Source organism: Globicephala melas, chromosome 17 (genome assembly GCF_963455315.2).
Source record: "Globicephala melas chromosome 17, mGloMel1.2, whole genome shotgun sequence".
NCBI classification, from domain to species: Eukaryota; Metazoa; Chordata; class Mammalia; order Artiodactyla; family Delphinidae; genus Globicephala; species Globicephala melas.
Genome location: NC_083330.1, coordinates 23,757,207 through 23,782,241, shown reverse-complemented (window position 1 = coordinate 23,782,241; position 25,035 = coordinate 23,757,207). Strand labels below are relative to the sequence as shown.

The window sequence follows — 25,035 nt, the reverse complement described above, 5'->3', positions numbered from 1 at the left end:
TTGCCAAGAATCTCTTCTTTTTTGCTGTGTATGTTTGTGCCTAGGATTCAGGCCAGGTGGGGACAAGGTTGCTCAGAGACCCTCAGTAGGGGAGGAGAGGAGACTTCAGGGAGATGGGGATGGGCTCCAGTAGGCGGCCACGGAAGAGGCTCTGTGAAGTATACAGTCTCCAGAGTAGCTCTCTGTTTCGTGTGATGGGCAGAGGAAGGTTCCAGTGAGAGGAGACTGTGAGATTCGCCTGGGGCGAAATTACAATGAGGAAAGGTCAGAGACAGTGATGCCTGTTTTGTGCCCAGGGGCCCCGGTCCTCCTGGCAGTGGTGGTGGGCAGTGGCAATCGTGGGCTCTATGTGGCAGTCACAGCAATTGGTATGGACAAGTCTTCCATAGGTTAGCTGCCCCTCAGCAAAACAGCTATCTGTTCTCCTTCAGAAAGAAACTTCTAAGAAAATACTTCAGGTGGGACCCAAACCCTATCATCAGAAATAGTTACTATGAACCAAATGTGGAAGAAATGAAAGATGACATTGAATTTCATATTGTTATTATTTTTATTTTTATTTTTTTTGCCGTACGCGGGCCTCTCACTGCTGTGGCCTCTCCCGTTGCGGAGCACAGGCTCCGGACGCGCAGGCTCAGCGGCCATGGCTCACAGGCCCAGCCGCTCCGCGGCATGTGGGATCTTCCCGGACCAGGGCACGAACCCGTGTCCCCTGCATCGGCAGGCGGACCCTCAACCACTGCGCCACCAGGGAAGCCCTATATTGTTATTCTTGACTATAAATGTTAGAATTGATTGGGAGAATAAGTGGCCTGGATTTGCTATGAGCCTCAGATAGGTGTGGGAAGTGTTTCTGGGCATCCCTGGGGACCAGACTGCTCCATGTCCTGCCCCTTATAGGAATCTCCACTCCCCAGGAGTTTTGAAAATTATAGAACTTTATAACTGTGACTTGGTTGTGAAATTCTGCCTTATCTCTCTACAGGTTTGTCCTGGATTAACTGGGTGATATTTGTAGAAGGAAAGTTCAGAGTCCCTTAATTTAAAAGTAAAACAAACCCTATTTTCTTTATAGATTTTATTATACAATAAAGATCGCATTCCTGGAGATAAAATCCTCCATGAAATAAAATTCAACACTTGATAAGGAAAGGAGTAATATAGGCCATCCTGTAATTACTTCTCACCTCTTCTCCAAATTATAGCACAATTCACTCTTTCCTTCTTGGTAGCTTAGGAAATTTCTATTGACTATGACCCCACTCTTTGCAGGTCCAGGAACTTGGCATCCATCCTCCTCAGATTTTATTAGTAGGTGCTACCCTATAGCACATACAATCACCTAAAACTGCATTCATTTATTGACTCCCTAAATGCCTATTGAGGGCACCCTCTGTTTCAGAGACTCTTCCAGGTACTGGAAACATCAGTACACAAAATAAAACTACCCTCGTAGAGCAAGATTCTGGCAATGCAGCCTGGACAATAAACATAATAGATAATAAATTATGCAGTTTGTTGTAAGTGCTGTAGAACAACAGTAGAATAGAATATGGGAGATGAAGAGTGGGAGATGCGCACTGCAATTTATATAGGAGGGTCAGAGTTGGCTTCACTGAGAAAGAGATGTTTGAACAAAGGCTGAAAGGGTGAGGAAGCCAGCAGTGTGGATGTATTGATATGAAGGAAGAACAGTCCTGGGAGATGGGGCAGCCAGTGAGAAGGCCTGAGGCAGGGGTGTGCCTGGCCTGCTCAAGGCCAGCAAGGGTCGAGGGAGAGGTAAGAGGGGAGGCAGGAAGTAGGAGAGGGTAAAAAGAAGGATTTGGGGGGGCCAAACCAAATGGGGCCTTGGAGGCCACCGCAAGGACCTTGGCTTTTATTCTTTGTCAAATGGGGAGCCACTGGAGGGTGCTGAGCTGGGGAGGGGCATGATCTGACTCTGGTTGGTAAGGGACAAGGTGGCTACTGTTATTCAGAAGGAACTGGGGGGTGGGAAAGGCATGGCAAGGAAGGAGACAGGGATCCAGGGAGGAGACTATTGTACACATTCAGGCAAGAGATAATGGTGGCTTGACCAAGATGGTAACTGTGGAGGTGATAAGAAGTGACTGGATTCTGGATATATTCTGAAGGTAAAGGCCACAGGGTTTTCACATGACTGGGTGTGATTGGTTGAATTAAACTCTGACTTATGTAAAATAAATGGAATACCTAATTACTGTATTAAGTTCAAAATTCTCTATACTAAAGTTAAATCCAGTGAGGTAGATCCCTATTGATATTTCCTCTCTCTCCTTACACCTGGTTGGAAAAAATACACAGGTGACTTTAGCCCGGCTTGAAGTTAATATTGAACTTTATAGAAATAGGTATTTCCATTCAGGATTTTAGAAAGGATTTTTTAAAATACGCAGTTTGTTCTCACTTGCATCATGTTAATAGAAGGCTTGAAACTTCAGCCAAGTAGTCGTCCACCAAAAATGTTTGCAATAACTTTCCTAAATGTGTGTCTGACTCATCTGCCATTAGGCAAACCAAGTCATGCTTTGTTGAATATTAAACCGTCAAGATATTAGAGGTGAAACGTGCTGTAGTAAACCCGGCGTTAACAACACTGATCGCTGCGGTAGTGTAGCTGTGTGGCTGCCATCACAGTGAGGGTCTCAGCACTCTCGTGCTGAGTTTTACTTCTCGCACCATCATCACACCAGCAAACCAGAATGATTTTCACCAGCTAGTTACTCTGTCTTGGTATAGAGAGATAATAAACTTGAGGGTAAAGCAGTCAAAAAACACTTCATTGTTTTCAGAGGGCTAAGGGAATAATATAATCAAGGGGCTAGCAATTGGAAGCAATTATTTTTAAAGTGTTTCTACTACAGCTATTCATTAGGACTGGATAGATTTGCCATCCAACTTATTTTTCTGTGTACATAGCATGAAATTTGAAGCATTTAATTTGAAGTGATGAGTAAAGTTCTGTTGACTGTTTTTGGACACAGTCTTTGTCAGTCGACTCAAGAGTCTGGTCTTTCTTTGAGCATGACCCTTAGTAGTAATATTTTAAATTAACTTAAAAATCAATTGTTCCTATTATTAACATAACCTTTGCTTCTTTTGTAGCATGTTTCAAATTCTGGGAGTCTGATTACGTGCTCCACACTGTAGTTGGCGTGTCATTGTCATCTGTTACTAAATATGTATATTTATGTGTTTTGAAAGCAAGTTTAAAAAATAAATCCTAAGGTGGGGAAACACAATCTGAAATAGGGAAAATTCTCTTATAGTTTGTCAGCTGGGACTGTGTGGTTGCCTGGTGAATGCAAGAGTCTTAAAGCGTTGCTTGGCCAAATGGACCATTCACTTGCCTCCCGTGGCTCGCTCTCCGAGAGTGGTTTTTGCTGTGGCCTGAATTTCATTTCCTTTTCCAAAATTTCTATACTACTTTCTTACTATTCAGAAAGCCCCAGAAGGCAAATGGGTTGACTTTTTGCAGATTATTCCTGGAAATCCAGTTAATCTCCAGAGCCAATTCCTCAAATCTTATTGGGTTGAGATGAGTAAGTGAGGACAGTTTCCAAGAGTGAGTGTTGACACATGCGTTTTGGCATCTTATTACCGTATATTCATGGGGAGGGTGTTGGGATTAAGGTAGCTTGGAATGCACTTGAGTGTAGACAGAAGGAAGGATTGACCAAGCAAGTGGACTGATGCTAGAAGCCATTCTGTTTTCTGATGTGCTGTTAGAATCCTCCTATGGAAACCAGATGTTTTTGTATTGAGAAAAGCTGACGAGCTTCAGTCCAGTTTACAAAGGACACCATTTAGAGAAATTCAGGATTGAAATAGATACTGTTAACTTCTTGTTTAAAAAATTGCAATTTTCCCCAGTATATCATATTTACAGTTAAGCTGTTTATCTTCATTTAGGAAAACAAAAGCTGTTCGTTGGAATAAAAATTTTGAGTTTTATTTGTCAGTTAGCTCAAGCTTTGTCCCCTTGCAGGAAATTACACTGGATAAAGCGTGTGTCTGTGATGTGCTATTGAAGGGCTTCTGTGTTGGGTAGGAAGAAGGAATTCAATGGTAGTGCTTGTAATACAGTATAGCTGAGAGGTGCTGGTAAGCAAGGAAAGTAATAGTGCAGTTGGATGGATCATTTTAAGTAATTCATTTTTCCCCTTTAGTATGTGCATATATACTAGTAACTGAAAGCTAAGTAGAAGAAAAAGGTATTAGTTATATAAATGCCAGATTCTTGAGAAACTTAATTATGTAAAAATGATGTGTATTTTTTTAAGAACAGAATAACTTTATAAATTTTAAAATACCAAACTATACACGAACATTGTAAAAATTGCAAAATTGGACTGTAATTCTGCTTCCAAGGAGAACCATTCTTAACATTTTGGAATGTCCTTTCAGAATTGTTTTCCTCTTTATATATATACATCCCTCCTCCCCGAGATTATATTGCATAAACTCATTTGGATTTCCTTTTTTCAATTAATGTATTAAATGTCTTTCCGTTTCAATAAATAAAGAAATATATCTTTGTTTTTAACTATACATTTTATTTGTTCATATTTAACCCCAAATTTATTGATGGATGTTTAGGGAATTTGCATTTTTTTAATATTGTAAGAAATTCTGTGCTAAATATTCTTGTGTGCTTTTCTAGGTAATTTTTTTCCCCTTAGATGTAGAATTGCTAAATCAGAGGGGTGCACCATTAAATTCGCTGCCTTTTGCCATGCTGTCCTCCTTCAACATGTATATCCCTACCAACAGGTGTTGAGAGTGCCAGTTCCCTCATATGTTGACCAGCACGGAGGATTATTCCTCCTACTTTTTGTGAACCTCTAAAAAATTCTCTTTGTATTAATTTTTAAAATTTGAAAACCTTAAAAAAGTAAAAAAATCCCCCATAATCTCACCACTTGGAAGTTGTGTGTGTGTCTGTATGTGTGTACGCGTGTATCTAATTATACAAGAAAAGAAGTAGAAGAACCTTCTTGGCCCAGAAGGTGTGTAGCTTTTTAGCAAACTACTTTGTTTTTGAAAAGCAGTGAAATCACGCCTAACATGCTAGTCTGCAACTTACCTGTTTCTCTTAGTAGATCATGAGCAAATGTGTTCCTCTTAATAGATTGTGGATTTATTCTGATGCCCTTCTTTTTAGTGACTTCATGGTTAAGTCCATTGTATGGGCGTTCCATAGTTTGTTCCCCCATAAAGAAAATTTTGGTTGGTTGAGTCAGCAATTCGAACCTCCACGTTTTCCTACAAAAATGCTTGCACAAGTATAAAGGTACATGCGTACATACAACAAGGATGTTCATTGTGGCATTATGTTTAACGATGAAAAATTGAAAAATACCTCAATGTCTGTGAGGAAGGGATGGGTTAAAAAATATGATCCTGTGAAATGTTATAGTATTCAAAAATTTTTAATATAGTACAACTAACATGAAAAGATGCCCATGATTTATTGTGTATTGCAGAGCAATACATGCAGTATAAGCACATTCATGTTTAGACACTCCAGACAGTATATATACGCAGATAGGTATTTAATGCCTTTTAAGTAAGTTGAAGTTTTGCAGTAAATTGTTAAAAGCTATTCTTTCTAGGGGTTAGACCTGAGGGTGGGGAAGAATAGAAAACTGTCCCCATTTTATTTTATACACATTTTTACTGAAATTTTAACAACAAGCATATATTTTGTAGTAAATGGACATTTGAAAAAATGAAAAGTGCATTCAGATTCTATAGGAATAGTGCAAAATAAAATGTTTATGTGAGACTAGGTAGTCTCTGAGATTCCACCTGCTTAACAGATTATGAGTCCATGAAATCACAGTCAAGTAAAAAGTAGTAAATCTTTCTTATAGATACAAAATGTCTCATTCACAGTGTGGTGGAAGAGTGAGAAGAAAAGAGGAAGAGAGAGTAAACCATAAGGTCAGAATGCGGTCAGCCAGAAGCAAGAGTGGGCACCACTGATCCTGGTTCCGGAGGAGCACGGAACTCAAATTCCTCTTCAAAAGGGCTCTAACACGTATTTAAGAGAAGCTATGGGGGCCTTAAACCTTCTGTTTTTTAGATGAAATATGCCCAGATTTCTCCCAATAAGATCCTTTGTCATCCTGATCACCCTGCTGTGTTTATTCCGATTTGTCAATGTCCATCTTGAAATTTGACAACCAGAATCATATTCTACTGCCTTCCAATTTACAGTCTTGTCACTGTGGGATACAGTCAGATTAACCCTTCCTCATGCAGGAGACACTTTAAAAAAAATCTAGACTAAGATTATTCCCAAACCTCTGCCTTGTATTTTCTCCTCGAAATGCCTGGTTAAGAGTTTTGCTGTTTTTTCTTCATTATTTGCCACCTAGGGCTTCTAGATTTGGGGCATTTGTTTGTTTTCTCTGGTTGTCTTCTATTGTTGAACCTTTGCCTCCCCTTGAGCTGTTTCACAGAGAGATTTCTCAGATTTCCCCAACTTTTCTTTTAACAAAAATATCAGCTCATGTGAGTCACATCATTAATTGATATCGGCTTCAAGGAAGGAAGCTAACTCGGCCCAGGCCCTGCAGATCACCAGAAGGGTTTCCTTTTGTCACCAGGGCATTGTGCAAGTTGGGAAAAAAATAAGTAAGAGTGCCCTCTCTGGGCAGATGAAGTACAAAAAGTTCTTCTCCGGGTGGATGAATTAGAAAAATGTCCCTTTTCCATGGGTGAGGAGGCCTGGGGACCTGGCTTGAGTGGGGACTGGATTTTAGCTGATCTTTCTTGTGCGCAGGGTATAACAGCACAGCTACTTGCAGCAGCCTGGGTTGTCAAGCACCTCGTGGCTGCCTCTTTGTGGCACCGTTTCCCAGTTTCTGGTCCAGGTGGTTCTTGGGGAATATACTTTCTACACCAGTTACTGCTGGTTTGGTTCTTTCCTCCTTTCCTTTTTTTTTTTTTAAATCAACAGTACTATCGAGGTATAATTTACATACCATAATATTCATCCCATTGTAAGAATACAGTTCAGGGATTTTTGATAAATTCATAGCATTGTACAAATCACTACAGTCTAGTTCCAGAACATTTCCATCATGGCAAAAAGTTCTCCGGTGCCCGTTTGCAATCAGTTCCTGCTCTCAACCCCAGCCCCAGGCAATCACCGGTCTGCTTTGTGTCTTTATGGATTTGCCTTTTCCGGAAATCTCATATAAATGGGCTCATATCTTCCTTTATCTGCTTTCCTCGGCTGATCTGCTGGAGGTGCAATGGCTGCCCCCTTTTACTCCTCCTCCAAACCCTCACTCATCTCTTCCTTTCCATCCTGCCTCAGCATTCAAATGTGCTCTATTACCTCCCATCTTAGAGCATTCTCCTTTGTCCAGCATCCGACCCAGCCACCACCCTATTTCTCTGGGCCATTTCTGAGCCCATGTCTTAAGATTTGACTTCATATACTTGCTCCATTCTCTTCTCTCCGTGTACTCTCCTTTTAAAAAATATTTTTAAATATAATATCTGATATGAATAAAAGAACATTAAAAAGAAACTATAGGGGCTTCCCTGGTGGCGCAGTAGTTAAGAATCCGCCTGCCAATGCAGGGGACACAGGTTCGATTCCCTGGTCCGGGAAGATCCCACATGCCATGGAGCAAGTACACCTGTGCGCCACAGCTACTGAGCCTGCTCTCTAGGGCCCCAGTGGCATAACTACTGACCCCGCATGCTGCAACTGCTGAGGCCCACGCGCCTAGAGCCCGTGCTCCGCAGCAAGAGAAGCCACCGCAATGAGAAGCCCGCGCACCACAACGAAGGGTATCCCCCGCTCACTGCAACTAGAGAAAGCCTGTGCACAGCAATAAAGACCCAACGCAGCCAAAAATAACTAAATAAAATAAATTTAAAAAAGAGAACATGTAATATACATATACATTTAAGGCATAGTGATATAATGAACATCTACACCTGTGACCCACTCCTTCCACCAGCCTTACAAACAGTGGAACCTATGACTCAAAGTATCTAAAGTGTCTTGCTCACCTCTACACTTTTTTCTCTTCTTTGATCATTTCTAACTCATTTTAATTCCACTTTTAAAAAGGAGTCTGGGCTAAGTAGTCTTTGAAATTCATTACATTGCTAAAATTTCCTGATTATTATTGAGAGATTAATTTTATGTTTAGAATGTATTATGGAAGATTTATAGCTTACATTGTTGAATATTACCATAATTTATTTTATTATGAAGTCTCAGCTAAGAGCATGACATACAATTATAATATAATTTCTATAGGAAGTTTATTCTACTTTGTATTAATTTGCTTTAGATGCTGGCTTTTTTCCCCAAATATTTGGAGCTAAAAGCTAAACTTTCTGTAATGTTCTCCCTCAACCCTCCTCTCTTTGGATTGAATTCATTTAACCAGTCCAGTTGACCCCAAGGGAGGTATGGATGTCAATTATTGCTACAACTTAATACTAATGACTACTTAAATATTTAATTACTGTAACACTTGACACTTAGGGAGAAACTATTTATAATCATCAAAACCACGCCTTTGTTTTCATCTTTCATGCCTGGCGTTTGGCATATTCCTGTTGTTACATCGCTGGGAATGAGCTGCTCTAGAGGTGGAAAAAATGCCTCCCTCTCTCTTCCACCTCCAGGCAGAAGAAGTTGCACTGAAAGTGATTAGTGATGGATATTTTAAAAATTTATAATTACATTAGTCAGTTTTCCAAACTACGTTTTTATTGAAAATTTATTGCATTTTAGAAGTGTGAAATATTTTCTTATTCCTTTCTATTGAGTATCGACGTCATTTAAACAGTTAGCTCTTAAAAGCACTCATTTTTCTTGGACTCTTACTTTGCTTCATTAACTAGTGCATTCTAAGAAATATGGTAACTCTTTAATGAGTTGCAAGTAGACCCAGGTGGCTGACCATTGTCCTGTGGAGCTGGGGCTCGGTCTGGCAGGAACACCATGGAAGATACTCTCTTTTTCCTGACAAGTGCAGGCCAAGGAGAGCAGGGAGCTCAGTTTAGGGCTCTGTGTTCTTGTGAAAGATACATTCCAGCCAAGGCAATCCTGAGGCACAAGTCATCCCTGGGCTCGGGAAGAATACATATGTGAGCAGGTCCTGTGACTCCCAACACACATATACTTCAGAGTTTTCCTTTAGTCTGAGAGTTTCTAGTCATTAATACCATACTTTGCCAGTCTCTGCTGTTACTGGGCCCACATATTCTCATTTTATTCTGAAGATGCTGCATGTTTATGGCTTTAGCTCCTATTATTCTAAATCTGTTTGATCACATGCTTTGTGCTTTTCCTCCTAACTAAAATTAAAAAGAAACAAATAAGCATATCCTCTATTTAAGTGGGCGAGTGAAGCTTTACTGACTATGTACACTGACTTCATGAAAGGGAGAGACTGTCTCTGGACCTGTGAAATGTCTTATAGATGCACATATTTTGAAACATACTCTGCTGATGAGTGAGGCTCTGGGTTGCCAGATAGTCTGGTTCTTCTTTGTATACTTAGGACTTTAACAAGTTCACTCCAGACCTCATTTACAGCACCAATGACATTACAAAATCCTTTTTCTTTTTTAACTTTAGTCTCCTTTTTCAGTCATCACAGTCCTAAAATCTGAAATGTTCCTTTTCTACCGATTCACTTTTTGTAATTAGAATTTCATTTCTTTTTATATGAAATCAAAAGTATCTTCTCTAGAAAAATACATATTTTTCTATTCTTCTACCAAATTTGTCAAACTTTATAAAATTATAGGCCTCTTTATTTTCCTTAACCAGTTTTAATTCCTTGAGGTCTAAATTCATATTTGTCTTAAACTTTAATCACCATTGCATTTAGTAAAAAATCATTAGAAAAATTAATATGACTTTTTAATTGTCATACTAATGAAGGATTTCATTAAGATCTTAACTGCTATAAATAAAGGATAAAAAACAATTCTTCATTAGATAAAGAGTGTAGTTAAGATCAGTATCCTAGTCAAAGATATAAGGCTTGATTTTATATATATAGCTCTCTTCATTAAACATAATCAGCATGAAATATTTAAGAATTTATTTACTTAATTGAGTTTTCTCAGTTGTAGAAGAGAAAACAATAATGTTTTAAATTTTTAGATTTTTCTAAGTCTCACGCTTTCAAGCCTTCGAAGTTTTTGCACATCTGAAAGGCTTTTCTTGTGCTTGCGATGCTTCTTGTTTGCATTATGACAGGTGGTGCCTCAATTGTGCATTACTTTGTAATGTCAGTTATTTGATTTCTGTGTGACTTTTTTCCCATTTAAACTATAAAATCTTCAAGATGAACAGGGACAGCAGAGTCTGTGGTCTCCCGTCATGGCCATCTGCACATAGTCATGCAAAGCTGATATTTTGGGTGACTAAGAATTTTTGCATTTCATTTCACAGGTGGGGAGCATTAAGCGGGAAATGGCCTTCACATTTCAACCAGAGGACTTAAAACGTGACTCTAGTAAAAAACTGTCTCATCAACACTTGTTCCCCTTGGCCATGGAGGAGGATGTGAAAACAGCAGACACCAAAAAAGTCAACCGAGTCCTTGACCATGAAAAAGAAAACACTCGTTCCATCTGTCTCCTTGAACAAAAACGAAAAGTTGTTTCTTCCAATATTGACGTTCCTCCAGCAAGGTAAGGGACCGTTAGACCTTATATGTGTCTGCTCCAGGAAGTCAGTGGAGAGCATGTATAGTCTCCGCCGTATCTCTCTAAAGTATAGACTTAGGAAGGTTTTTCTGCCAAGAACATTTTTCTGTTGCTTGTGTGAAATAGAGCAGGTGGCCGTGCTCTTCAGAACTGACTCAGGCTGTAGTAGTTGGAACTACTGTGGCTCTAGAAAAGAATGTTTTATTAGATTTTGGCAAATGAACAACAAGAGCAAAAGAATAAATATAAAAAAATAAAAGAAACATGAAATGTATGACTGAGCATAGCCACTTAAAAGCAAGAATACTCATATCTTTTGGTCAGGTGTTGGAGAGCTATGGCTGTAGGGCAGATTCAGCCCCTGGCCTGTTTTTGTTTGGCCTGCCAGATAAGAATAGTTTTACATTTTTAAAGGGAAAAATAAGTGTAGAATATGGGATATAGATCATAGATGGCCTGCAAAGCCTAAAATATTTATGTGTGACTCATTATAGAAAAAGTTTGGTGATCCCAGGTTTATATCATGGTAATCCTTTTAAGACAGATCTAGCTTAGAACTGGGCCAAGAGGGTTTATCTGAAATATTAAAAGGCTTTTATTACATTGTAATTCTATTTAAACCACATCGAGCGCCATTGAACCACAGGACAATATTATGGCAGAATGACAGTGGAATAGAATACATGCTAGACCTTTTACTTATTTTCTTGCTTGTCATTTATCTCACCTAGAAAGTAAGTGCCATGTTGGCCGTGATTTTAGTCCATCTTGTTCAGTGGTGTAGCCCTAGTATTAGAACCATGTAGAATTATATATTAAGAGCTCAATAAATATTTGTTGAATGAAGAAAAGAAAGGAGATGCTGTAGCATGAAAGCTTGCTTATTTTTAATATGTGAAATATATTTTGTTACCAAAAAACATCTATAATGAAACTTCATAAGCAATTGTTTGAGAAGTTCTGCGTTTGTTTGAGTGGTTTCTGATAGCTAACTAGGAAAATAGTATCTTTGGAAAAGGAATAAATGTTCCTTTTCTACTGATTCACTTTTTGTAATTAGAATTTCATTTCTTTTTATATGAAATCAAAAGTATCTTCTCTAGAAAAATACGTATTTTTCTATTCTTTTACCAAATTTGTCAAACTTTATAAAATTATAGGCCTCTTTATTTTCCTTAACTTTTAATTGAAACTTTTCATATATTCATTACCTCTGTTTAACTACTTGGAATTATTTGCTTTTCTCATTTGTTCATATAAAGTACATGCTGAATTCTTTAGGATTAGTTCCTGTAACTGGGGGTTCATTATGAAATGTCTTATCATGCCCTGAACCTGGTAGGCACCTCAGTTCATATCTGTTATTTGGTTGACTCATAGGTAAAATGACATGTCATTTGAAATGTGAAGAGCTATGGTTTTATTTTTTTCCTAAGCCTGTAGGGCAAGAATTAGACTTCCCAATATTACATAGTTTAGGGCCCACTTGCAATTCTGTAGAACTTACTCTACATAAAATTTTCATTAGACCATTTTATATGTTGGAAGACCTGGAATTCATAATTTTAACTTGTCATCAATTGTTTTAGGTATATCTTTATTCTTTAATTTTTACCCACTTGCAGTAGTTTCTGGGGAAAATAATGAAGAGAGGAAGGAGAAAAATGTTTTCTGCCTTTTCTGGCTCTGTTGTGTGGAATATTCTTTCTTCCCTCTCAAATTCACTGAGTGCACTTAAAAGTCAAGCCAGTGTTATTATGGAGTTCTTTAAACAATATTGGGAAATTAATTGGAAACCCAGTTAATGTGCAGCAAAAATTCCCCAATGACAAGGTATAGCTTAGATGTGTTAATCTATTATGGGAAAGACTAGTTAAAGCTTCATTGTTTGAGATCTCCACGAATACACTTATTTTCATTGCTGTAGTAAGAGTTTAATTATCACAAATATGCCAACAGTTGGTGAAATAAATTACTCTTTTTTAAAGTGATGATGAAGGAATCAGAAGTTCTGGAGTTCATCTAACTCTCCACTCTTTCTGTTCTATTTTCTTTTACTGTTATCAAGTTATTTTGTAAATGTAAACTTTCCACTATCATCTAAATAGATCAATATTTTGTTTACTTGTTTACTCCTTTACTTGACATGTAGGAAGATACAGGATTTTTCTTTTTGTTTTTTTTAGAAGAAATAGTTATATCTGTTGGCAGTACGTAAATAATGAGGCTTGAGTAAGTCTATGGGTATACGGGAATATTGGTATGAGTAAACCTTTATATCTATATCTTATATAGTATATCATATATAACACACGTGTATTATATATACCCCATATACATATTCTGTATCGCTATATCTAGCCACATGGTTATTGCAACTTATTACTCTTCTAAATCCAGACATTAGGTATTGGCCAGCTCTTAGAAGGGCAGGACAACGATTTTAGGTGAATAGAGTATGACTGGTGCAGAGCTCCTCATTGGTTTAAAATCAGTTCTCTATAATCTTTCTCACTTTATATTTTGCTTATTGCCACTGTAGCTAACAGGATTTTTGTTGAACTTCACTTTCTGTGGTTTGTAGGATGAAATATGAAGTTTTTTCTATGGTTTGTGTAATGAAAACAATGGGTATATTTTATATGTTTTTTCATATCCCTAGAAAGTTCTGAGAACCACGCCCCTCTTTAATCACTGTACCTCACTGCAATTAAGCATTACTGATTTCATCTCCATTCAATAGACATTTATTGAGTACCTGCTATGAACTCAGTACTCAGTAAAAAAGTGAATGAGGCAGCATGCTAACCCTCCAGGACCTTACCATCAGAGAGCCAGACACCTAAGTGGTTAATATCAAATAACTTGCTCTCTTCTCATTAGAACTGGGTGAATTTGTATGTAATGGAGAATCTCTTAGTATTAGGAAAGTTGTTAGTGTGACACAACTATTTAAAAGCCTAATTCCCTTTTATTAGTATCTTTTTCAAGATGGGGATAAATGGAACAGAGGAGGAACTCTGTATCTGAGATCTGCATTACAAAATCCGTTTCTTTACCCATTTTCTGAGGACCCACTTAAGAGCTGCTAGTTTCAGGAAAACATAAATTTAAGTAAGTTATTAATCCAGATGTGTCAGGCTGGGTCATCTGAGAAGACAAATGCCAAGATAGGATTGAACGTGCAAGTGTTTTATTAGGATAAACACCTGGGGTGGGTGGAGGCAGGGAAGGCAGGAGGTGTGAGTCAGACTAAGGTGCAGGTCTGAGCCCAGTGAGGGAGAGGGGTGAGGGAAGGCTGGATGGAAGTGTCTGAGACTGTCTCGCAAGGCCACCAGGACTCCTGCATTATATTAATTACATGAGTTATATTAATGCAAGAGAGTCCACTTACCCACGGGATGTTGCTTGATTGATTTCAGGAAGAAACAGTGTTTTTTTTCTTTTTTTGTTTCCGGTGGGGGGCAGGCGGGGGGTGGTGCAGAGGGGTGAATGCATTATAAGGTGAGGTCCTCAAAATATCCCTTGAATTATTCCAGGTTCTTCAGGGGAGAAAACTAAATAGGAAGAGCACAAGAGTATGTAAGAGAGCATGTGAATGAGCAGTGTTCGTCTTTGGACCTAAAGATCTATCATTGATGGAAAAAAAATTCTTCCCAATTTTAAAGATTATGGAGGAGGAATAATTTGGTGGGGCGTGAGGTGACCTGTACGAGGCGTGTCAGTGCTAACAGTGGGGACAGCAGCCTTTAAATGACTGATCCCTCTCTCTGAAGGTTTCATCACTTATTCATTTAGTAATGTCTGGTTATAAAAGATAACAGCTCCCTCCGAAAGAGACTGTGAATTGAAAATGAGGAGTTACTAATTATAAACATGTTATCTTAAGTATTTTTTAATCTTCAGGGAAAATACTAGCTTTAGTGATCTCTATGGCGAGTTAGGAAAATGAGCTTTAAGAGGATAAGGAGAGGAATACAAAGAGACGGGGGTGTGAAGAGTTGAGCCAGAATGAAAATCCAATACTGTAGTTTGGCCCAAGAAGTGAATAGGAGGCCAAGGTCAGTAAAGACAAAGGCCAGTCAGAGATTTCCTGTGGGCAGAGCTCAGTGGTCCATTAGCCAAGACAGTATTTTAGCCTCATTGGAAAAAGATGATGAGCCTGGGCCCAGATAATCAATGAAACATGCCCAGTTTAGTGGTGGAAATTTGGGGAAAAGAAAGAAAGATTTGAAATACAGAGTAGGGAATTTAAAGATTTTTCCAGGGATGTAGGGCGTAGAACTAGTCGGAAGGAATGGTTCAGTTCTTGGGATGTGTGCCAAGCTATTGCAGTAGCACGAGACTTCTGTGAATTGGCCTGACTAAATACCGTTGGTAACACCAGATTCTTTCAAAGTCCAAGTAATGCTCATTTCAGTGTTTGACCTGTCCTGATGGGTAAACTAGGCATGTTGGTAAAGCCTGTAAGTACCAGAAAATAAAACATAAAGGACTCAGGAGAGCCACTTTTGGAGGAGAAATTTTCTACTCATTTTAACTCTGCCTGGTTATAGGTAAGGATTGAGGTTTCTTTTTATTTTCCCATATGGATATCCAATTGTTACAGTTGTTGGACAGATTATCCTTTCCCCATTGCATTACCTTGACATCTTTTTCAAAATCAACTAACCATATATGTGCGTGTCTAGCTCTGGACTCTCCTCTGTTCTGTATCTGTGTGTCTATCCTTATGCCAGTACTACAGTCTCTTTTTTTTTAACATCTTTATTGGAGTATAATTGCTTTACAATGTTGTGTTAGTTTCTGCCGTACAACAAAGTGAATCAGCTATAGGCATACATATATCCCCGTATCCCCTCCCTCTTGTGTCTCCCTCCCACCCTCCTTATCCCACCCCTCTAGGTGGTCACAAAGCACCGAGCTGATATCCCTGTGCTCTGCAGCTGCTTCGCACTAGCTATCTGTTTTACATTTGGTAGTGTATATATGTCAGTGTTACTCTCTCACTTCATCCCAGCTTACCCTTCCCCCTCCCCATGTCCTCAAGCCCATTCTCTGTGTCTGTGTCTTTATTCCTGTCCTGCCCCTAGGTTCATCAGAACCATTTTTTTTTTAGATTCCATATATATATGTGTTAGCATATGATATTTGTTTTTCTCTTTCTGACTTACTTCACTCTGTATGACAGACTCTAGGTCCCTCTTGATTGCTGTACTCTTTTTTTTTTTTGTAGTAAGTCTTGATAGTAGGTAGTATGAGTATGCCAACCTTGTTCTGCTTTTTTAAACATATCTTTCTAGGTTTGCTGGATTTCCATATAGATTTTAGAATATTCTACCATTTTCTACCCTTCAAAAAAGCCTATTGGAATTTTAATTGTTATTACATTTGAATCTATAGGTCAGTTTAGGGTGAATTGATATCATAAAAACATCAAATCTTCCAATTTATAGATAGAATATGTCTTTACATTCACCCAGTTCTTTTATTCTTCTCAGTAGCATTTGTAGTTTTCAGTGCTTAGATCTTGCATTATTTTGTTAACTTAATTTGTATGTACTTTATGTTTTTAGATACTGTTCTAAATAATATTTAATTTTTTTTGGTAATCTTTTTTCTTCCAGTTTTATTAAGATATAATTGACATACAGCACTGTATAAGTTAAGATGTACAGCATAATGATTTGACTTACATCATGAAATGATTAGAAATCTAGTGATTAGCACAATAAGTTTAGAGAACATCCATCATCTCATATAGATACATTAAATAAATATAAAATTACCTTTCCTTGGGATGAGAACTCTTAGGGTTTGCTTTCTTAGCTTTCATATATAACATACAACAGTGTTAATTATATTTATCATGTTGTACATTACATCCCTAGCACTTATTTATCTTATACCTGGAAGTTTGTACCTTTTGACTGCCTTCATCTAATTCTCCCTCCCCAACTACCTGCCTCTGGGTAACCACAAATCTGATCTCTTTTTCTATGAGAGAGTTTGTTTTTGAAGTATAATTGACCTACAGCACAATGTTAGTTCTTACTACATGACAGAGTGATTGAATATTTCTGTACATTTCAAAATGATCACTGTGATAAGTCTGGTTATTATCTGTCACCATACTAAGACATTACATAGTTTTTGACTGTATTCCCTACACTGCATATTGAATATCTGTGACTCATTTATTTTGTAACTGGAAGTTTGTACCTCTTATTCTCCCTTACCTATTTCTTTCCTCTTCCCCCCGGCCCTGCTCCGGCAATCACCTGTTTTTTTCTCTGTATCTATAGCTATTTCTGTTTTGTTATATTTGTTCATTTGTTTTGTTTTCTAGATTTTACATATAAGTGAAATCATACAGTATTTTTCTTTCTCTGTGACTTATTTCACTTAGCATGATACCCTCTAGGCCCATCCATGTTGTCACAAATGGCAAGATTCCATTCTTTTTTATGGCTGTGTAATATTCCAGTGTGTGTGTGTGATATCTTCTTTATCCATCTATCTATTGATGGGCACTTATGTTGCTTCCATATCCTGGCTAGTGTAAACAATGCTGCAATGCACACAGGGTGCATATATCTTTTTGAATTAGTGTTTGTTTTCTCATCGGAAAAATACCCAGGAGTGGAATTACTGGATCTTATGGCAGGTCTATTTTTAATTTTTTGAGGAATTTCCATACTGTTCTCCATAGTGGCTGTAACAGTTTACATTCCCACCAACACTGCACAAGGGTTTCCTTTTCTCCACATCTTTACCAACACTTGTTATTTCTTGCCTTTTTGATAATAGCCGTTCTGACAGGTATGAAGTGATATCTCATTGTGGTTTTGATTTGCATTTTCCTGATGATCTCTGATGTTGAGCATCCTTTCATATGTATGTTGGCCGTCCGTATGTCTTCTTTGGAAAAATGTGTAATCAGTTCCTCTGCCCAATTTTTAACAGGGTTGTTGGGCAACTTTTGATACTGAGTTCAATGAGTTCTTTGTTTATTTTGGATATTAACCCCTTGTTGGATATATCATTTGCAAATATTTTATTGGCATATAATTGTTCATGGTAATCTTTTATGATCTTTTGTACTTCTGTGGTGTCAGTTGTAACTTCTCCTTTTTAATTTCTGATTTTATTGACTTGGGCCCTGTCTCCTTTTTTCTTGATGAATCTGAGTAAAGGTTTATTAATTTTGTTTATCTGTTCAAAGAACCAGCTCTTAGTTTTTTTGTCTCTATTTCATTTATTTCTGCTCTCATCTTTATCATTTCTTTTCTTCTACTAACTGGGTTTTGTTTGTTTTTCTAATTCCTTTAAGTGTAAGGTTAGGTTGTTTCTTTGAGGTTTTCTTGTTCCTGAGGTGGGCTTGTATCACTGTAAACTTCGCTCTTAGAACTGTTTTTGCTGCTTCGCATAGATTTGGGATCATTATGTTTTCATTTTCATTTGCCTCCAGGTATTTTTAAATTTTCTTTCATTTCTTTAGTGATCCATTGGTTGTTTAGTCGCATATTGTTTAGCCTTCATGTGTTTGTGTTCTTGCGGGTTTTTCCTTGTAGTTGATTTCTAGTCTCATGGCATTGTGGTCAGAAAAGATTCTTGATATGATTTTTATTTTCTTAAGTTTACTCTGTGTGGCCAGGGCCCAGAGAGTGTTGGGGCTGATGCCTTGTCCACTGGTGGGTGAGGCTGGTCCCAGGGCTAGTGCCAGCCCATTAGTAGGTGGAGCCAGGTTGTGGGTCCAGTGTGGAGCCAGGGCCCTGTGAGTCCAGGGGTTGGTATCAGCCTGCCAGTGGGCAGGGCCAGCTGTGGAGATGGCTGGCTGTGGGACCCTGGGGGATTCTAGGCCTAGTTTCAGGTCTTGGGCCCTCTGGTGGACAGGGCTGGGTCCTGGGGCAGCTGTGGGTTCGGGGGTCTTAAAGAAGCCCGCCTGCTTGTGGGTGGGGCTCTGTCCCTGCCCAGCTAGCTACTTGGCCTGAGGTGTCCCAGTACTGATGCCTGCAGGCTGGTGGGTGAGGCAAGCAAGGTCCTGGTGCTAACATGCTCGAGGGAGGATTCCAAAGTGACACTTGCCAGCCCCAATGTCCTTTTGGTAGAATGAGCTCTCAAAATGGTTGCTACCAGTGTCTGTGTCCCCACGCTGAGCTCTAGATGCCTCCTGCCTCTCAGGAAGTCTCTCCAAGATCAGCAGGTAGGTCTGACTCAGATTTCTTTCAAACTACTGCTTCTGCTCTGGGTCCCAGAACGTGTGAGATTTTGTGTGCGCCCTTTAAGAGTGGAGTCTCTATTTCTCCAGCCCTCTGGCTCTCCTGAAAGTAAGCCCTGCTGGCCTTCAAAGCCAAATGTTCTGGGAGCTCGTCTTGCTGGTACCGGAAACCCAGGGTGGGGAGGCCGGTGTGAGGCCTGGACCCCTTTCGCCTTGGGGAGAACCTCTGCAGTTGTAATTATCCTATCATGTGTGGGTTGCCTACCCGGGGTTATGGCCTCTTGACTGTACCACATCTTTGCCCTGCTTACCCATCTCACTGTGGTTCCTTCTTTATATCTTTAGTTGTAGCAGATCTTTTCCACTTTTCTTCTGGTCATTCACATCAATAGTTGCTCTGTAAATAGTTGTCGTTTCGGTGTGCCCGTGGCAAGAGGTGAACTCAGGGTCTTCCTGCTCTGCCGTCTTGGCCACTCCCCCACCAAATGATATTATTATTATTATTATTTTTTTTTTTTTCTGGTATGCGGCCTCTCCCGCCGCAGAGCACAGGCCCCGGATGCGCAGGCTCAGCGGCCAAGGCCCACGGGCCTAGCCGCCCCACGGCATATGGGACTCTCCCGGACCGGGGCACGAACCTGCGTCCCCTGCATCGGCAGGCGGACCCGCAACCACTGCGCCACCAGGGAAGCCTGATGATATTATTTTAAATGTCAACTTCAAGTTATTCATTGCTGATACAGAGAAATACAATTTATATTTTGACCAACTATACTGAAAACTTACTAAACTCAGGCATTAGGTTTTTTAGCTTTTTTGGTAGATTTGTTTTTAGGAGGGTCTACATAAATGATCATGCTGCCTGCAAATAAAGACAACTCATTACTCTTCCTCTCCCGTATGTATACCTTTCATTTATGTTTTGTCTTTTTGCACTGGCTTGCACCTCCAACGTAAGACTGAATATAAGTGGCAAAAATGGGTATCCTTATCTTGTTCTTCAAGGGGAAAGCACTCAGTATATTTCACTGTTAAGAATGATGATAGCTGCAGGATTGTTTTCTTTCTTTATGAGAGCATGGAAGTACTCTTCCATTTCTAATTAGCTGATGAGAGTTTTTATCATCAGTAAATGTTGAATATTGTAAAAAAAAAAAAGCATCTATCTACGTGAGCATACTTAACAATTATTTTAATGTGTCGAGTTACATTGATTGGTCTTCGACCATTGAGTCAGCTTTGGATTCCGGAGCTAAAACCACCTTAAATATCAAAGGGTCAATTTTTGTTAAAATTCTATTAAGGGTTCATTCATTTCCATCCACTGACCTATCATTTTATTTACTTGGATATTGTTGTGTGGTTTTGATATCAGTTTAATGATGGCCTCATAAAATGGGTTAGGAAGTGTTCCCTCCTCCTTGTTTTCTGAATTTGTTTTAGGACTGGTATTACTTCTTCCTTAAAGGGTAGGTCTACTGGTGAAGCCATCTGGACCTGGAGTTTTCTTTATGGGAGTGTTTTTCATTACAGATTCAGTTTTTAAGATTGAGATACAGTTGACCCTTGCACAGCACAGGTTTGAACTGTGTGGGTCCACTTATACACAGATCTTTTCAATGGTAAATACTGTAATACTACATGGTCCACAGTTGGTTAAATCTGTAGATGTGGAGGAACCGTGAAAACGGAAGGCCGACTATATTATACGCAGGTTAACCCCCTCGTTGTTCAAGGGTCAACTGTAGTGCTATTCAGCTTTCATGTTTCTTTTTGAATCAGTTTTGGTAACTTGTGTCTTTCAAGGAATTTATCCATTACATATAAATTGTCAAATTTGTTAGCATGGAGTTGTTCATAATATTGCCTTTTTAAAAAAGACAGAGAATCTACAGTAATGTTCCCTCTCCCATTTCTGATATTGGTCAGTGTGTCATCTTTTTTTTTTAACCAGTCTAACTAGCAGTTTATCAATGTTATGGCTGTTGTCAAGGAGCCAGCTTTCACATATATTGATTTTCTCTATTGTTTGTCCATTTTCTATTTCATTGTTTCTTCTTTTATTATTTCCTTCCTTCTGCTTATTTTGAGTGTAAATTCCTCCTCTTTTTCTAGTTTCTTCAGGTAGAATTTTAGACTGTTAATTGTAGACTTTTCTTCTTTTATGTTATAAGGATTTAATGATATAACTCCTAAGCACTTCTTTATATGCACCTCCCAATTTTTGTTAGGTTGATATTTTAATATTAGATTTTTTAATATTAGATTTTTAATATTTTTTATTAGATTATTAATATTTTTTAATATTTAATCTTTTATATTAGATTGTTAGATTTAATATTTTTATTATTAGATTATTTAATATTTTAATATTTTTAATATTAGATTATTATAATTAGATTTTATTTTAAAAAGTAAGAGATACAAAACATTTTTCATCTTATTATTTATAATTGAGAAAATAATCCAGAGAATAGAAATATAGAGTATATTCTTGAAATAGGATATTTTACTCACTGTATTCATTATAGTTACTGATATGTTTAGAATTTTTCACCATCTTAATTTTTTTTTTCCCCCCGATACGCGGGCCTCTCACTGTTGTGGCCTCTCCCGTTGCGGAGCACAGGCTCCGGACGCACAGGCTCAGCGGCCATGGCTCACGGGCCCAGCCGCTCCGCGGCATGTGGGATCTTCCCAGACCGAGGCACGAACCCGTGTCCCCTGCATCGGCAGGCGGACTCTCAACCAGTGTGCCACCAGGGAAGTCCTTTATTTCTTTTTTTTTTTTTTTTTGCGGTACGCGGACCTCTCACTCTTGTGGCCTCTCCCGTTGCAGAGCACAGGCTCCGGACGCACAGGCTCAGCGGCCATGGCTCACGGGCCTAGCCGCTCCGCGGCATGTGGGATCTTCCCAGACCGGGACACGAACCCGTGTCCCCTGCATCGGCAGGTGGACTCTCAACCACTGCGCCACCAGGGAAGCCCTCTTTTTTTCTTTTTTAAACCATGCTTTACTATGTTTTCTTTTTCCTACCTTTTGTTTTATTGATCTAGCTTGATTAGAAAGTTATATATTCTGTTTCTTTTTTCTTTTTTTTAAGATTTGTTCCTCAATACCTTATTTTTTAAAAGACTTTATTTTTCAGAGCAGTTCTAGGTTCACAACAAAATTGAGACGCAGTTACAGAGATTTCCCATATACCCTCTGTCCCCACACACGCAGAGCACCCCTCCTGTTATCAACATCTGTCATCGTTTTTGTCCTCAAGTTTACTTCCCTAAATGTTAGTGTTGTATATTAAATGGGTTTGGACAAATATATAAGGACATGTATCCCTCATTATAGTACCATCCAGGGTATTTTCACTGCCCTAAAAAATTCTCTGTGCCCTGCTTATTGATCCCTTCCCCTACCCTGAACTCCTGGAAACCACTAATCTTTTTACTGTCTCCATAGTTTTGCCTTTTTCAGAATGTCTATAGTTGGAATAATATAATATGCAGCTTTTTCAGATTGGCTTCTTTCACTGAGTAATGTGCATTTTTTAAATTTATTCAACATCTTTATTAATTAAGTGGATTTTATGTGCCAGCTACTGGAATACAAGGTAGAATAAATAGACATATTTCCTGCCCAGGTAGAATTGAGGAGAGAGAGAGATTCTAAACAACACAAATATAAACACATAATTATACATTATAATAATTTTAATAGATGGAATGTACAGGGTATTATGAGGTCCATAAGTAGGAAGACTTATTTTAGAATGAGGCATGAGGAAAGGCCTCTTTAATGCAAGTACATTTTAGCTGAGACCTAAAGAATGAGGAGGTGTTAGACAGACTGACTAGAGAGGAAGGTATTCCAGGTAGGAGAGAGTATGCCTGCAAGCCTCAAGGTAAGAAAGAAGGCCAGTGTGGCTGAAGCACAGAGAATGGGGGAGAGCGGCAAGAGATGAGGTTGGAGAGGCACCCAGGAGGCAAATCATATTGAGCTATATTGATTGTGTTAAAGATTTTTAAAGTATATATTTAGATCAATTAGAAGAATTTTATGGAGAAGAATGATTAATGTTCCTTTTGTATTTAGGAATGATCACATTAACTGTTATATGTACATTGGGTTTGAGAAGGACAAGGTGGGTGCAGGGAGACTAGTCGGGAAGCTGCTCCTTTAGTGCAGAACAGATGTCATGGGAGTCTGGACTGCATAGAGTGGTGACAGCTGAGATGAAGACAAGTGGACAGACTTGAGATGCATTTTTGAAGTAGACGTGAGGCTTCTTGGTTGTAAGCAACAGAAAATGACTAGCTGATTTAACAAAGGATGGAGTTTTCTGAAAGACTTACAAAGTTTCTAGGGAGGCGGTTAGAAAGTGGGCAGGAGGGTGGGGAGCTAGAAACACAGTTATGTGCATTCATTCTACCAGGGCCTGCAACTGAGCTTTTTGGCTTCTAAAGCAAGAGATGTATGTGTTTGGAAATTCTCCGGGCACTGGAAATAAATTCAGGCACTGGAGCACAAATTTAACAAATGACAGACCTAAGACTGGGAGGTTTCTGACCCCAAGTGAATTTTTGTTTCTTATTACCATCATTAGTGTTTATCAGAGAACATTAATTTATTGTCAGTTGCAAATGTGATGCCTTAAAATACATTGATAATTCTAATATCACTTGCTGTCCAGACTCTAAAAAACAATAAAAACTCAACTGTTAGGAAAACATTATTAGATAACCTGGATCATTAGAGCATGGCATTTGTTATCCTCTTTTTGCCAGACATTGTTTTTTTTGGAAGTACTGATGCTTAAACTGATTGGATTTCACCCAAACAGCAATTACAATTTGATTACGCAAAGTAGAGACTGTCTTCTAATTATAACTCTAAAGCGAAAGAAATCTATTAGCAAACCAGTTGTAACAAGGGAAAAAGAAAAGTTTGGCCAAAAATATTCCTAACAACAATTTATTAGAATACTCCAGATTGTTAGTTTGCTGTTGGAAAAAAATTGAACCATACGGCACTGTTTGTTTTGCAGGGTTTTAAAATACAGTGATGTCATATATATCACTTGCTGGGTAAAATGAAGTCATCTTCTCCTTATAGAATGCCTCTTTGGGAACTGTATCGTTTAGAAAGAACTTGAGAAACTCATTAACCTTTGAGTTCAAAGTTAGGAAATGACCCGAGCTTCAAGCAATATCTCATGTTGACAATGGAAAATTGTGAACTTATTTGGGCTACCATTTTCAGTGGTCTCTACATTTTCTCCTTTGTCTTTTATGTACTATATATTACTTATAGAAAAGTCTTTTATGTCAGACTTGGAATTAAGTGAGAGATAAGGCAAAATTGGTATCATTATTTCTGAATCTCCAGAAGCATAGCAGTTTCTGGAGCAAATGTTTAATGTTTAAATGTATTAAAAACTTCTTAGGTCACAAACTCTGTAACCAATATGAAACTACTGAAAAGACGGAAAAGTTTAAAAGGTCTCTAAGCTTATCTCATTGAACATTTTCTTTTTAAAAAAATATATTGGGGGCTTCCCTGGCGGCACAGTGGTTGGGAGTCCGCCTGCCGATGCAGGGGACACGGGTTCGTGCCCCGGTCCGGGAGGATCCCACATGCCGCAGAGCGGCTGGGCCCGTGGGCCATGGCCACTGGGCCTGCACGTCTGGGGCCTGTGCTCCGCAACAGGAGAGGCCACAGCAGTGAGAGGCCCGCGTACCACAAAACAAAACAAAATTGGGAGGGCAATATAAATGTGCCTACCCATGTTGGAGAAAGACTAATACTATGTAATTGTTAAGAACCAAAGCAATCTCCTCAAAGTAGCTATGAAGACCATCTTTTCCAGAAAACCTTTTTTTTTAATTTTATTTTTTATTTATTTATTTTTTGGCTGTATTGTGTCTTCGTTGCTGCATGCGGGCTTTCTCTAGTTGCAGTGAGCAGGGGCTTCTCTTCGTTGCGGTGCATGGGCTTCTCATTGCGGTGGCTTCTCTTGTTGCGGAGTACAGGCTCTAGGTACGCGGGCTTCAGTAGTTGTGGCTCGCGGGCTGTAGAGCGCAGTCTCAGTAGT

The 25,035-nt window shown here is 38.8% G+C and overlaps 1 protein-coding gene across 1 annotated transcript in view; it reads left to right on the top strand.

Annotated features, from left to right (window-relative positions):
- The window catches only part of ZNF704 (zinc finger protein 704), a 206,162-nt gene that overhangs the window by 34,104 nt on the left and 147,023 nt on the right, over positions 1 to 25,035 (top strand). The window contains exon 2 of the mRNA XM_030839175.2: positions 10,466 to 10,707. Coding sequence (XP_030695035.1) covers positions 10,466 to 10,707 — 242 coding nt within the window. The remainder of the gene's footprint in view (positions 1 to 10,465; positions 10,708 to 25,035) is intronic.